Genomic DNA, 15,354 nt, shown 5'->3' on the forward strand with positions numbered 1-15,354 from the left:
GCATGAAGTACCTATCATGTGAACCACTACTAACCAACAGCGCGCTCTTGCTCTGAGAGAAGTGTTTGTTTGGTTTGTTTGGAGAGCACGAATAGCTATGATTTTCTGTTGCTGATGCTTCAAGTATTTTAGGACATTACATTCCAATAAAAAGGCTCAAATTATAATGGCAAAACCATATAAGCTCCATACTTAAAATCCAGCCCTGTGTCATTTAACAAATACTTCAAAAGAATGTCCTCCTTTCAAGCTGTTTTACAAGAAGGTACACTCCTTATGCTTTAGACCAAGTAATTAAAATTAGATATATTCTGCATTTCATTCTGAGCAGCAAAAGAAACACTATGCATGGAAAACCTGTGAAAAAAGTCAGATAATTTAACTACGAAAACCTGTCTCTGTATTCCTAAAAACCCTGAGTAGAGCCTAGCATTTGGTAAGAGCTTTGAAGATGATGCTTACCTATAATTATGGTATTAAAAGACACCTGCTCTGCATTTTTCCCATCATTATAAAAGGCCAGGTGCCAGATGCCAGAATCCAAATACTGGATAAAACCTGCCTCGTGGAGACTGACAGACCTCGCCTGCCGCCCTGCTCGCTCTGACTCCAGCAGGTTGCGTTGCTCCCTCGCAATCAGCCGGCTGCCGTCCAGGAGCTCCACAAAGTCGTACTGCAGGAAGGAACAGACAGGAGCTTGACAAGTCATGCGATGATCAATGGCACTGCCAGCCTCCCCACAACATCCTGACAATATGCTTGTACTTTGACCAAGAGTTTTCTTTTGGAGCAGGGAAGCAGGAGCTGAAACCAACCCTTGCTTATTTCTTTGCCTCTTGCTAAGACTTTTTCAGTGACATGCGGACAATGAATGTATTACATATATCGAGGGGAACAAAACATCGGTTGAAATGCGGCTGTAGTCTTGACTACCACCTGAATTAACTTTCAAAGTGTGTTATACACATATGGGTTAATAATAACATTCGACACCAATAATCTGCTTTGCTTTTCATTTAGTTTCAGATGAAAGATTAAATCTCTTGATCTCCCTTTTGGACAGTTTGGAGGTTCTGGAGGAAGAAGAGCAAGAAATTTGCTTCCTATCACAGAAGCCCAAAAGAGGAGATGGAAAGCATAAAACATTGCAACTGTTGAAAATGTTATAGTACCTCAGGTCAATCGACAGCACATATTGTTTTGTTAACAACCATCAGTGGGGCTTGGAAAAATGTAGCAGCATCTCAGCTGATACAACAAGCAAACTCACAACACAAGGTCTTATGCATGTTAATCTTAACTAGTGCTAATAGCAACTGGAGGGCTACATCTGCTCCAGGCGCTGCACTGATTCACACTACCTGGGGTTTGCTCCTGTGGCTTGAAAGATGTCTTCTGTGGATTTATAATGTAAAGATCTATGTGTATATAGCAAAATTAAACAGGTAGGAAAATTAAAAAGCATTCTTACTTGTGGTAGAGAGTTTCTGCTCTCCCTGCTGAGTCTGCTCACAGATTCACTTTTACTCTGACACACATTCATTTTATGCGGCAAACTGTACCATGTAAACCTTCAATCTTCCCACATGTTGGAGATCTCTCTCAAATGGAATTACATCCAGGGCATATTAAAGCAAAGGCCAGTATGCGAAACCTCTGATTCACCTGAGCTAGGATAACATTGGTTACCAGGACCAGAGAATCAGTGGTTTTACACCATGAGTTGTCACCTTCACAAACTGCTCCCACGACAACTGAAAACACGATAGCTTTTGTCCTAGAACAAAGGTGTAAGTACTAATGTTCTCTCCCTGAAATTGCAGGCCAGAATTCACTGCTATTTTAAGAATGTTCCTCCCCATTATTGAGAATTCTTTTACTACCATTCAGGATGTGAAGGAAATGCATAGTTAATATACCTCTAACAACACCTGAGCTATATCTTCAGCTATGTCTAAACCAGCAGAATAGAACATAATGTGATTAGGATGTGCAGAAGCTGGTACCTTGGTATGCTGTCACTGTGAATGTACGTGCAGCACCACATGAAAACAAATGCCACTGTTTTGGGAGAGCACCAGTTATTCAAGACCATTCAACATTCTCATTTGTCAGAGAATTAAATATTTATCTTATTTTGTATGAGAGAGAAAAACAATTTTATTTTTTTTTCTTCCTGCCTGAGTCAAGAACACTTCTTTCTGGTAATATTTTTCACTATTATTTTAAAAAAGAGGAAGCTCAGGGACTTTTGACTTCTAACAAGTCATTTACGGGCATTAGAAGCATATATTGCAGAGGATAATTTTCTGTAGGAGGACAATTTCAGAGGAAAAAAATATTTTTTGATACAGGACCAAGTGATTACACTACTTGATTGACCACAAAGAGTATCCTAATGGCTGACAAGCAAGTTACAATTCATGATTTTGTATTTGTAATGTAATAAGGACGTATGCTGTTATCAGAACACCATTTTAGACTACATTTTAAAAGCCATACAGAGGCAAATTTACTGTTCAGTCTGTCACCCAGCAAAAAACAATAATTGATTTTAACCCTTTTAAAGCTTTTTTTTTTTTTTGTTTTTTTTTTTTTTTTTTTTTTTTTTTTATATTTGGGACATGATAACAGAAACAGACTGGAAAAACAATTATCTTCATAAGCAAAAAACATACTGATTTTATCTTCCTCCTATGAGGATAAGTTAATTACCTTTATATTGAGTCTAAATGCGCTGATTTGCCCTACCACTCCATTCAGTTTTGCTTTAAACCAATGTCCTTTTTTAATTCTTAAAGTCTCCTTAAATAAACATATTGATTCTGTGGCTGCAACAGAACTGACATTTTTAGAAAGTGTCACAAGACTTTCAGGCTTGCATTGATTGGGTTTTGAATGGACAGCCACCGTCAATTATTTCTGGTTGATTTATTTATGATTCCCCAGAAAGAGAAAACTATGCATCTCAGATCGGTCTGTGACACACACATAGTAGCTGTGCTTGAGACTGATTTTGGTCTCTATGCTAATATAACTATTACTTTGGATTATGGGACAGAAGAAGAGTTAAATTTGCTGCATTCTATTATTATTTTATGAAGAAATGCTAAGCAACTAATAGGAATGGTTTAGACAGAGTTGATCCTGTTCCAAGACAAGGTGTAAACTAAAAGACTTCTTGAGATCTCTCCCAAGCTCATTTCTATCATACTTTCATTATGTCCATCACAGTGGTTGGATGACTGGCATCAGTGGTTGTACAGCTATGGAAAGATAGACTGCAGTTTCTTCTTACTCACTGTCTGGTTTTTACTGGATAAAAAAAAAGAGGTGGATAAACAGGCAAAGGGTCTGTCAGAGAAGTGGAGAACAAGGTGCCAAATTTATTATGCAAGTTTTGCATTGTAGCCAAAGGTGACATGGAGAGAAGGCAGACATTCACAGAAACACTGAAGCTGTAAGGAGGATGCTAAAGAAGATGGTAGTATGTGGTTACGAATGTAGGGTATCATAGGCATACAAGCAAAGATATTGGAAGGGGACAACTGGTAAGGAAATTTTATGAATGCTGGCAGAGTGCAGGTACTAATCAGTTCTCTATTATTTAACCTAAGAACTGAAAATTAAAATATGGATGTTTGAGAAACAGGCGGCAGTTACTCATTTGCATAAATTTTGTTATAAGCACTTGTCACTCTGTGACTTGAGATAAGGGCAGATAGCATTCAAGAGATGTAGACATGAAGTGATACATATGGGTGAGATCCTACTTTTCAAAGTCCTCATGAAACAATCCTAGCTTTACACATATAGAGATGGGCTTTGAGCCAACTTCTATCATTCTGGGATGAGATCTTGGAGCTACAGTAGACAGTTCTACGGAAATATCAGCTCTACAATTGAAAAAAGGGCAGACATCATTAAGGCATTGTGTGAAACCACCATAGTTAAACATGTTCTGTGCTGTTCTGTCTCTCCATCTTGAAAAGGCTGCAGTGAAATGAGAACATTCAGAAGAGGACAAGGATGATCAAAGCACTGAAGCAGCTTTCATACAATGAACGACTAAACTGACTGGAAAAAATACAATTAATTGAGGACACCAGAGATCTACACATCAAGGGTGGGATGGAAAAGAAACCTCTCCCATGTCTTTTCCAAAACATTACCAGGAAGGTGTCAAACTAAAACTACCAGGAGGCTGCCTCAAACACACTGAGGAGTATACTGTGAAATGTATAGCTAAGCCGTGAAACTCCTTGTTGCAACTGTCATGGGTGCTAAAAGCTTACATAGGTTCAAAGGTGACCAGGCAAATTCACAGGAAAAAAAGAATCTATCAAAGATTATAAAACACAAAGAGAGCACCTTTGACTCAGGAGTCCTTCAGCCTTAAGACGCTGGAAGCCAAGAGTGTATTGTAGGAAGAATCACTACAAATCGGTCATGCTGCTATATTAATCTCTACATATTTGCTAATGGCCACCATCACAGGCAATCCTGGGCTAGCTGGGCCTTTGATGAGACCTAGTGTGAACATTCATGCGTTTTTCTGACATGTTCCTGTGATATTTGAAGCTATATGAGTAAGCTGCCTTGTCCGATGGAAAGATGTGCAGTGAAACTCTGAACTAGCTGTTAGCCTGCCCCTGCCAGCTATGCTTGGCTTGCAGCTAAGAACTTTTGTCAGTAGAAGCCCTAAGAGTTAGGGGAAATAAGAAAACAATAAATAGTTTCATGCTTGCAAATCCCTCAATGTTCCACTTCATTAGATGTCTTTTTGCCTAAATACCTTATTTTGTTTACATAAGCTACTTTGGTGAAATAAGTATTTTACCAGTTTAACTTGTGTCTTCATCGAAGTGCTGCAATTAGGACTTTGCAGCAGAAAGGCCTAAGATGTTGAGAAATATTTTACTCCATTTTTTTCTCCCATGTGCAGGAGCACAGTTGCAAAAAGCCCCACAGCCACTCACTCACTGGAATGGCATTTTTAGGAGATTACACACATGCTTTATCTCAGGCACCTAAACCAGACACTACTGGGTTGAAGGCTATATAAACATTCTGACAACCCTGCACCCTTGGGAATCTTCCGCAGCCCTAGAAGTTCACCAGGGCATTGATAAGTAAGCATGCCTAATTTTTCAAGGTATCAAGTGTCAGTCAAATGGTTTGTAAAAAAGCCTCTAATTATATACCAGGCAAAAATAGGACAAGAGAGCTTGACCTATATCCTGGGAACAATATATCCAAAATGTCACAGAAACTACAGAAGACATAGGAGCAGGATTTGCATAGGATTCTTTCTGTTGTATCATACTTAAAACATGAATAAGCACTTGGGTAGTAGAAATCCAAAGGGAAAGGAGTGTGTGTAACACCGATGACGGGAAACAGATTTAGTTAGCTCCTTTTCACAAGTTTTTGGATAAAGGGCACCCCTATTTCAATCTTTTGCCAGGATAAGGAATCAAGGAAGGATCGTACTTCATAGATGTATCTACTTGTGTAACTTCTCACATAAATGCACAGTCAAAATCAGCTTCTTCAGTTTTATTCATTCTTGACATACATGTATTCCCTGAGCTCCTGTTATTGTTATCACTGAAATGGCATTTGTATTCCAAACCCCTGTTTCCAATGGCTGATAACTTTCTGAGTCAATTTGCTTTGAGCTAGAATTTCTCATGCTTGTTGTCAGCCTGAGGGTGAGTGTTCATATATGAATTTCTGAAGAAAATCCATTAATTCATTTTTATGAGGATCAAATTTTTAAATAAACGTTAAGTGCATTTTTTTAATTCAGTAATTTTTTTTGTAGTTTAACGTAGAAACGAAACTAAAAAATAAAGCTAATGTAACATTCTGTGATTTTAGCTGCATGAAACTCCTTTGATGACCTTCATTTTTCCTCTGTGGTTTGTGATTGCTAAATAGGTAATATAATTAGCACTGTTTCTATGTTCTAGGTCTTTAAAAAGTTATGCCTGAAGAAAAAACAATATAAATTTAAATAGTGCAGTAGCATGCCAATCAACGTATTAAAAAAGGGGTTTAAAAAATATTTGAATTTTTCAGTTACGGTTTTGCTGCAGTCACTGTACATCGGGCATAATCAGTCAAGCTTCATTCCAATTATACCATTAGACTGATATACTTAAGGGTTGTGTCCAGGGCAAATCCTTATACTTAAAAAAAAATAAAAATCAGTAAGATGTTGCATAATTCTCTAAATGGGGTGGAAGAGCATGAGCTCAACTCCCTTTTCAGGTGGAACAATGGTTCAGAGCCAGCACTTGGACAAATACTGACCCTCAAGAAATCTAAACTAGGAGAGTCTTAAATCTTAAAAATAAATTTTGACTACAATTGATTCTAAAACACCATCTTAGACAATGATTCTCCCTTTCTCCTACCAATCCAGAAAACTATTCATTCTTTTATACTTTAACTTTTCTATAACTATGCATAAAAATTGTTTCTTTATTATTAAGCAAATATGCAATGAAAGTCTCATTAAAATAATTTTGAGAGGTGGAGCAGAAGAAATCTTCTGGGACACTTATGAATAAAGTTTCAAGACACTAAATATCTAGTAAGACTGACATTTTTACAACCTCAGTTCACTGCATCTTCGTAGACATATATTACATGTTTTATTCTATGTATTTATTTAGTGAGGCACCATGCAATAAATACTGTAGCATTTGCTTGTAGAACAAACTGTGGTATATAAATGTCTATATACCACAGAAGAAAAAAAGCACCTATAAATTCTTCATGACACAACTGTATATCTAAAGCATCATCATTGCTCACAGCATTCAGAACAGATCATAAATAAGAATTCCTACCCTCCCCCCCCTCCATTGTAGATCCTATCACTTACAGTATTATAAATGTTTTGGACATCACATGAGATCAGTAAAGTATAAAAAGTAAAAACGGAAATCAGCAAAACGGAAAAGGATGTAAATCCTGAGAAAGAAAAAAGATACAAAAGATACAAGTTCACAGTTTTCAATAACATGTCCTACTTTTAATGGAAGAAGTTCTCACCTGAGTGTGTGAAGGTGGTAAGCCTTTTCGGCCATATACTCCAATCAATGCATCTTTCTGAAGGGATATATTGAATTTTAGAAATTGTGGCTGATCAATGAAGAGTTGTGATCTCCAAAAAATCCCAGGGGGAACTTCTTGTATCGCTCTTCTGCCTATATCAAGTTCTCCAGAATCTATCGTGTTGTTTTCTTGTGCAAACCCTCCAAATTTTCCTGACAGGTTAGAATAATAAGAGATCAAAAATTAGTATCACTTTCTTGCTTTCAATCATCCTTCATATAAACCGTCAAATATTTAGAATCACCTCAGATAAAATGTTACCTGACAATCTTTCTGAATCTAAGGTCTCAAGGACTTCACAGATTTGGAAATAAAAAAGCAAAGATATCACACATACCTACCAAGTGAAAATACTGTAACTTCCCTAAGCACTAGCATTACGGAAATTGTTTAGGCTCTAAATAAAACTGTTCATTTTTCTCCCCAAGTATTTTGACAGAGTTATCCAGCATAAAGTCTCACAATAAAAAAAAATGAGAAATGCAGCATTCAGATTTCAAGAAAAACAGATATACAAACATAAGCAGTCACAAGAACTAATATACAGTCTCTTCTATGTTAAATATCAGAGCATTTATACAATACTAACAATGTCTACAGCCCTTGGTTTCCTATTTTTTGTTTTTGCATTCCCCCCAAACAAAAGGCAATGCTTCTTGCTCCATTATGCCTGTGTCTTCATGCCTTTGCTCCCCATAATGTCCACATCCTCTGAACAATCTAGCCTCAGCCCCAAGCTTGCTATCTCCTCCTCATCCACACCGTCTCCTGAATAAAACATATAACAGCATGTCAAATCCTGCTACTTTCACTATTTTTTAAATCATGAGTATGTATCTATCCTGGAGACCAATTACTAGGAATAAGAACATAGCACTGAAGGGCATTAATGATTTTTCTCTATAAAGCATTTGTGCTGCTATCAGTTAGCCTTAGGAGGCCAGTGATGATGGTTTGGAAATGCCCAGAAGAAGCAAAGAAGGTGCACAAGACACACTAGCACCACAAAAACTGGACTACTGTTTGTGGCATTAAAAAGGAAGAAAACAAGCCAAAAACTTTAGAAACCCCCAACAAACTTTTTCTTCAAGTGGTTAAGTCCAGGCAACAGTGACTGAATCTACACTGCAGTTTGAGTACAGAACAGTATCATCCAATCTGCAAGGCTCTGTGCCATCCTGGTGAAGCACTATCAAAGAAATGAAAGGGGTAAAACTGTTCCAGCCCAGACTGATAACGCTGCAAGGCACTGGGCTGGATGCTATGGACAGCACAGGTCTGTGATAACTCAGATCTCCACATGGGCCACTGGCATACAGGCATATGCTAAATCTGGCAAAGATTACAAACTTTTCTCAAAGCTCATCAGCAAACAAATTGTGGTTTAGTTGTGGTAGTATCTTCTACCTGCCAGATTTGTAGGAAACAGAACTATTAAGACTGATGCACTAAAGAAGCAGTCTGCACAAATGGTCACGACCCAGCTTTAAAATATGGGATGGTTTAGATGAGTTTGTATCAAGTTTATTTGAGGCCAAAGACTCAGATCTGATGTTCAGGCACTAAATCCATGCCACATGGCTGGACACAGGCAGTCTTGGAAGCTGGTACCAGGGTCAAAGCCTACTTCCATTCAATGGAAATAATGCTCTCAAATCTAGATTAAGATGCAAACAAGTAATCTTGCATTTAAGCAGCTGGCACATCAAGGGGAGCCTTGAGTGAATCATAGAACGGTTTGGGTTGGAAGGGACCTTAAGGATCATGGAGCTCCAACCCCTCCTGCCATGGGCAGGGGCACCTTCCACTAGAGAAGGTTTCTCAAAGCCTCATCCAGCCTGGCCTTGAACACCTCCAGGGATGGGGCATCCACAGCTTCCCTGGGCAACCTGTTCCAGTGCCTCACCACCCTCACAGGAAAAAATGTCTTCCTAATAGTAATCCAAATCTACCCTCTTTCAGCTTAAAGCCATTACCCCTCATCCTATCACTACACTCCCTGACAAAGTCCCTCCCCATCTCTCCTGCAGGCCCCCTTTAAGTACTGGAAGGCTGCTATAAGGTCTCCTCGGAGCCTTCTCTTCTCCAGGCTGAACAACCCCAACTCTCTCAGCCTGTCCTCATACGGGAGGTGCTCCAGCCCTCTAATAATTTTTGTGGCCCTCCTCTGGACTCACTCCAACAAGTCCATGCCTTTCCTGTGCTGTGAAGCAATATAAAGAAAAATGGAACTTGTTACAGTCTTACAGTCCGCTGCATTTTTACCAATTTATACTCTTTTTTCAGCAGCTAGTCTATTATAAAGATTGAACTAAACCCATCTGAATGTGAAAGGCATGTTCAAGTGATGCTGACTTATTTGTGTACAAGAGTTCTGAAGAACTGACAACGCCCTGTTGCTGCCCTGTCTTTTACGTTCAAATTCTACATTATTCATCATTTGATGGAACAAACTGACACAACCTTTTTGCAAACATTTAGACTTTAAAAAATAGATTAAAACCTGAAATGCCAGGTGAGGTTACAGATTGATCTTCACCACTTTTTGTGCATCCAAGATGAACAGAGACTGAACATAGTCTGCTGTGGAATTAAACAGGTACAGAAGTGCTACTGAGAGGCCTTGACTAGAAGGCTTGTATCATCACCAGAGCTGTGCCACAACGGTGCTGCAGTCACTGAAAATGTCTCACAAGATCATCATATTGATTAGTGTTCTGCTGAGAAGAGACAGTGAAAGATCTGATATTGGAGAAACCATTTTTTACACTTTTCAGGATAAGTCTGATGCTTTTCTAACTTTGGACTTGACTGTTCACAATATTCATATGTTATTCTAGCAGATGGATCTGTATTCACTATTTTGGTTCATTTAAGCATTTGTTTCTTACCACTTCCTTCAAATTTAGGCATGCTTTGTTGTATAAATTCACACACTGATGACTGGTAATCACTAAACAGTCAACACTTGTTTGCAGTATTGATCTCCAGCCTCCCCTATTTCTACATTTGAAATGAAAAACAACTACGTCTTACTACTGAAAAGATGAACCAGATAGCTTGAGTAGGTGCACTTTATCAAACGTTTTGACCAGTTTGCCAGGAATTACTATCACTGGGTTTCAACACATATCCTTAGCAGATAATGATCCTACAGACCCCCATTTTCTTCACCAAAAAAGAGGTAGTTTTGCCCTGGGGCCACGTGCCCTTTTAACGCTGCACTACCCCTCTCAAAACTGTCACACATTTTTGCCCACCTAAGAATAGGGTGTTAATTATTCTCTGTTTCCTGTTGCAGTCTCAATGGGCATAGGAAAAACCTTAGCAGTGTCATCATTTCCCTTTCTCATTCTAAAAAGTAACAGCTCTTATACACAGCTTTAAATAAAAAATATGAAACCTCATGTACATTTACACAATTTCATAATGACATAACAGTCTAAATGAGAAACCAAATTTTAAAATACCTAGCCTCCTGCATATATTCTCTTTGACTATAGTTCTTCTCTACCCCCAAAATTTCTTCTTGCACAGATACTCCCCAAAACGCAATACAAATACACATACATATTTATAGGTGAATAATATTTATATCATGATTTGTACTTATATTGCTAGATAACACTATTATTTTAGAAAATATATTTATTTGCTGTATCTCATACTAGCTAATATATACAATCATTATATGATGCATCTATGATACTGATAATCCAATGCATTATAGAAAATTAACAGGTAAAATATATGTTACATTTATTATTTGTAAACTGTATTTCAACTGTCTGAGGACAAAATCCTGAGCTAAACAAATATTTAAAGCAATAAACAATATTTTGTTTACAAGAAAAATAATTCACAAATATCACTAAAATTACATAAAGCCAAACGTCCCCTCCTTCTTTGCAAACATTCTGTAGATTAAAACACAAGATACACTGTGAATAACTGAGTGTCTATAACAGAATAAAAATGAACGCACAACCAAAACACAAAAAATGCTCAACAATAACTGCTGTATATTGTCACACGTAATATAATTTTCCATCCTTCAAAGGCAGTACTAATTACAAAATTAGGTTGCAAGGCTGGATTTACAGAGAGTCAATAGCATGTTTTCCCATTCCACTGAATAACCTTGTATTCAGATAGATATGTTTTTCTGAGACATCTGCTATATATCCTTCTGCAACAACCATTTCAAGAAATGAGATCACAATACTCCTTAAAAGCATACCTTTTTAGAAAAAAACCCCAACATACCATCTAATTAAGTTAGTATACCTTTAATTAACATGAGATACTGCAAACAAAACAAAAAAGCTCAAAGCATATCAGTTAAAGCAGGTATAATGTATTTTAATGAGTATAACCTCAAAAAGTACATTTAAGTAAGCCAAAACAAATGCCCCTTTCTTTTCCCATTCACTTTTTTCCTCCCTTGCATTTTTAAAAAAATCTGCAATTAAACATGAATTATGATAAGGTACTTCTGAATTGCACACAGATTTTATATGACATAAAATAAAGCCAACAACATGTGAGATGTGATGAACTGCTAGAACACAATAGTTAAACAAGCTCTGTTTTTTAACCTTTCTCTTCTATTGCCTAGTTATAAAAACAGATAAAGCACTGATGTACCTCAAGTAAATGTTTTTATTTGATTAAGCATGGCTTACAAATTACTTTGTAGAACTTAAAACTGAAATGCCCTATAAAATTCATCATATTCATGGAAAACAAACATTCTTATGCCACCTTATGTAGCACTGAATCATGCCTCTCTAGAGAAGCAGGTGATACGTTGCCAGCAGTTTATTGTTCACACAGAGAGAAGCACTGGGAGAGGAAAAAAATCCACAAAAGAAACAAACAAAAAACCTTTGGAAAAGGCTTGTTCAGAGATTCAAGCTTCACTTAACAAATAATTTGCATTTAAGGATGATTTAATATGCTTTCACTGTCAATTTATGACTAGTTATTTCCAGGTAAACCACAGCTGAATTTTCTTCAGAGTTTATAAGAATGCATTTTCAAGTTTAAGCTTTGCTAATTCATCACACAAAGTATCTGTAATTCTGAATGGCAAATGAATGCCTAGGATCTAAGCCAGAGTGGGCCACGATTTTCTGAGCAAAGCAGGCCTAGGATTATCCATAGCTTATATGAGACAGAGTAAAAAAAAAAATATGCCTGGCCCATACAGCACTGGGAATTTCTCCCACCTGAATCAGCATCAGGATATTACCGGGAGCCTGCAGAGGGGCAGTACTGAAAGCTGTTCAGCTGTCCAAGTATTCAAACCAAGGCTTTACGGATTATTCCTTACAGTTTTCAGTAACTAGTATGATAGCACAGAAGCCTCTGCCTTAAATGTCACATCTACTCATCACAATTTCCCTTCTGCTTAACTTTCCTTTTGTGGTTTAAAATGTATATTCTGTGGTCTGTCTGTTGTTTAGTATTGATGTATGCTGATAAATGACCACTTAGCATATTGTGCAGAGGACAGCATTTTAACAGAGGATGAAATTAACTCTGTTCTCTTGTACAGTATTTAGGGACATAGGAAGGAAAAATGGGATTTGATATATTTCTTATTTCCTTTATCTTTGAGGCAAACTGTAACAGGTTTTAATCTGAAAAAAATCTAAATATTTTCAAGGGAAAAAGAACAATTTATGTTTACAAAATATTTACCAAAAAAACATATATACTTTTACAAGAAAGTATATTGGCTACTCAGGGCAGAAGACAGTGGGATGATGAGCTGTCACTGCAGCACCAATATTCACTAACCATACAGTAGCTTTTTGCTGGTTATTGAAAACAACACAGAAAGAGATCATGAATATCTAACTGAAGAAAAAAGCAGTAGGGTAAAGGAAATGAAAAAAGAGTAAGTCCTACTAGAGAAGTTTCATATGCTTACAAAGATGACAAAAAGAATGAACTGAGCTGTATCTTTCTATAACTTTGAGCTGTGATAACTTGAAAAATTTTCAAGATGTCAACTGCTGGCAGAGGCTTCCTCCTCCTCAGTGGTAAGGAGGTCAGCTCTACCTTGTGAAAGAGAAAATGGATTTTTGTGTAATGAAGCAAACATTGCATTCATCAACCATTTAAATCAAGTTTTCCATTCAAAAATTATTGATTTTAAAGCTTCTGTTAGCCAAAAGTGCACAGGCTCTTAAATGTTTCGAGAATCTTAAAGGGCAACATGGAAAAAGGTCGATAAAAACCAATCCCTTTATGTGGTTTGTATTTTAAAAGTTCCTACAACAAAATTAATAAAGTTTTGTGTGGGAATTTTTCCCCACTTTATATATTGGTTGGATGATTGAGACTCAATACTATATGCTAGAGACCTTGAGAAAACAAATGAACGTATTATACAAGACATATTAAATTTCAGAGAGATTAAAAAAAAAGGAGAAAACATCATCACCTATAGAGAAGAATGCAAGCTATTCCTTACCGAGGTCATCATGCCATAGGAATCTCCTTGATCATGAGCTGCCTTCTACACACACCTAATAGAGAAACTCTGAAAATATGCAAAACTTTCCTGCAGAGCCTTTTCTGGTGTCAACCTTCTAGAAAAAGAGATTATGTTCCTCTGTCACAAACAAGGCTTTTGTCTGAAATCTATTCAGGGCTCGTTGGGACTCCCAAAGATTGAATCTTGGTATCAGGTCTCCATTATAAAAGGGAGATGTCCTGTCACCTCAGGCTCTCTGGCTTTGTTGTGGCCATTTCTGTAAGGTGGGACCTCAGCCACCCCAGCCCCTCATGCAGGATGGTAGCACCATCCTCCTATGTCTGAGGAGCCCACAACAATCACTAAGTTATCAAGAACTTCAGTGTAAGTGGAGGTTCTGGTTCTCTGGATGTGATGAAAGCTTTTTTATCCTCATCAAATATTACATGTAAACTCCCATGAGGAATTTTGGTTGACAGCCAGCTTTCCTAGTAAGATCAACATTATTGCACAGGATTCATCACTCCCTTTACATGTTAGTAGGACGAATGGTGCACTCTTTTCTAATTGAAATACAGCTCCTGTTTAATATCTACATGTCTATTTAAAATTACTATTACTTACAAATGCTCTGTGCTTTCATTAAATATACAGAGTTTTGGAGGGAAAGTATCAAAATCTGGTGGTGTAAACAAGAGACAAAGAAAGGAAATGCTTCAAAGGGGAGAGAAATTGGGGCCTGTTTCACTTACCGTTTTCTCCAGCAGGTACTGTTACAGGATGTGTTGGCATGGTATCAGAACTCACTTTTCCATTCTCAAATGTATCATTTTCAGTTTGCTGCAACTGCCAGTTGAGGCCAAACAGATGCATTGCTGGTGGTAAAGGATACAGGTTATTTGATGCTCTTAACCGCAATGACAAATCGCACAAATAATGGATTTCCATGCTTCACAGAGGAATAGCAACTTATACATTAAAAAACTAAATTACAGGAAGAAGCATTCACAGACTAATAGTTCAACTTAGCAATGGCACTAAGCAATTACTACCACTGTCCCTTAATGATACAGTGCTTTCTGTGAACACAGTTGACAGACAGAAAGCTCACCAGTCTCATTTTGAGTCTTTTACCAGTCCCAAATCAATGTTCAAAAGGATAGGCAATAATTATGTCCTTTTCTCTTTTTTCATTTTTGATCCTTCTGAAGAGACAAATCACTTAATTGAGCTCCTAAATGACCTACTAAAATAAATTATTTCACCAGCAGACGGATTTGTTCTGGTTAGCCAGAACGGGAAAAGAAACAACACAAGAGGAGAGGAAGGAGGGTGCTGCGGGTGTTGCAACACTCCTTTTCATGCCGCCACCAACACTCAGCAGAACCTCCAGTTATGTGCCCATTCCCCACGCCAGTCTACAGAACAAGGCCAGGATCATGAGCAGAGCTGGAGACACTGGGGCACTTTGGTAATGATAATGCATAAGCTAAGGTTTCTGAACTACTTGATTCCCCACACCCACGTTTATTAGAAAGGTGATACCATGTTAAGATGTTTAGCTAAGCTAATTATGAAAGACAGTCAACCCTCCACAGTGTTAGGGGGAACTACTTAAGGAACCTTGATATCACCAGGGATTAATGGATGAACCTCTAAACTTTTAGAGCAAAAATATGGAAAAAAAAAAATCACCCTAATGCTATACCATGATAAACATAACTAATGCAATTTGTTGC

General features: G+C 37.5%; 1 protein-coding gene across 1 annotated transcript in view; it reads right to left on the reverse strand.

The window, feature by feature from the left end:
- The window catches only part of TENM3 (teneurin transmembrane protein 3), a 116,803-nt gene that overhangs the window by 82,737 nt on the left and 18,712 nt on the right, over positions 1–15,354 (reverse strand). Inside the window, exons 2-4 of the mRNA XM_010076639.1 lie at positions 14,368–14,490; positions 7,066–7,280; positions 463–673 (exon numbers count right to left, since the gene is read on the reverse strand). Coding sequence (XP_010074941.1) covers positions 463–673; positions 7,066–7,280; positions 14,368–14,490 — 549 coding nt within the window. The remainder of the gene's footprint in view (positions 1–462; positions 674–7,065; positions 7,281–14,367; positions 14,491–15,354) is intronic.

The sequence above is a fragment of the Pterocles gutturalis genome, unplaced genomic scaffold (genome assembly GCF_000699245.1).
Source record: "Pterocles gutturalis isolate BGI_N339 unplaced genomic scaffold, ASM69924v1 scaffold42548, whole genome shotgun sequence".
Taxonomy (NCBI): domain Eukaryota; kingdom Metazoa; phylum Chordata; class Aves; order Pterocliformes; family Pteroclidae; genus Pterocles; species Pterocles gutturalis.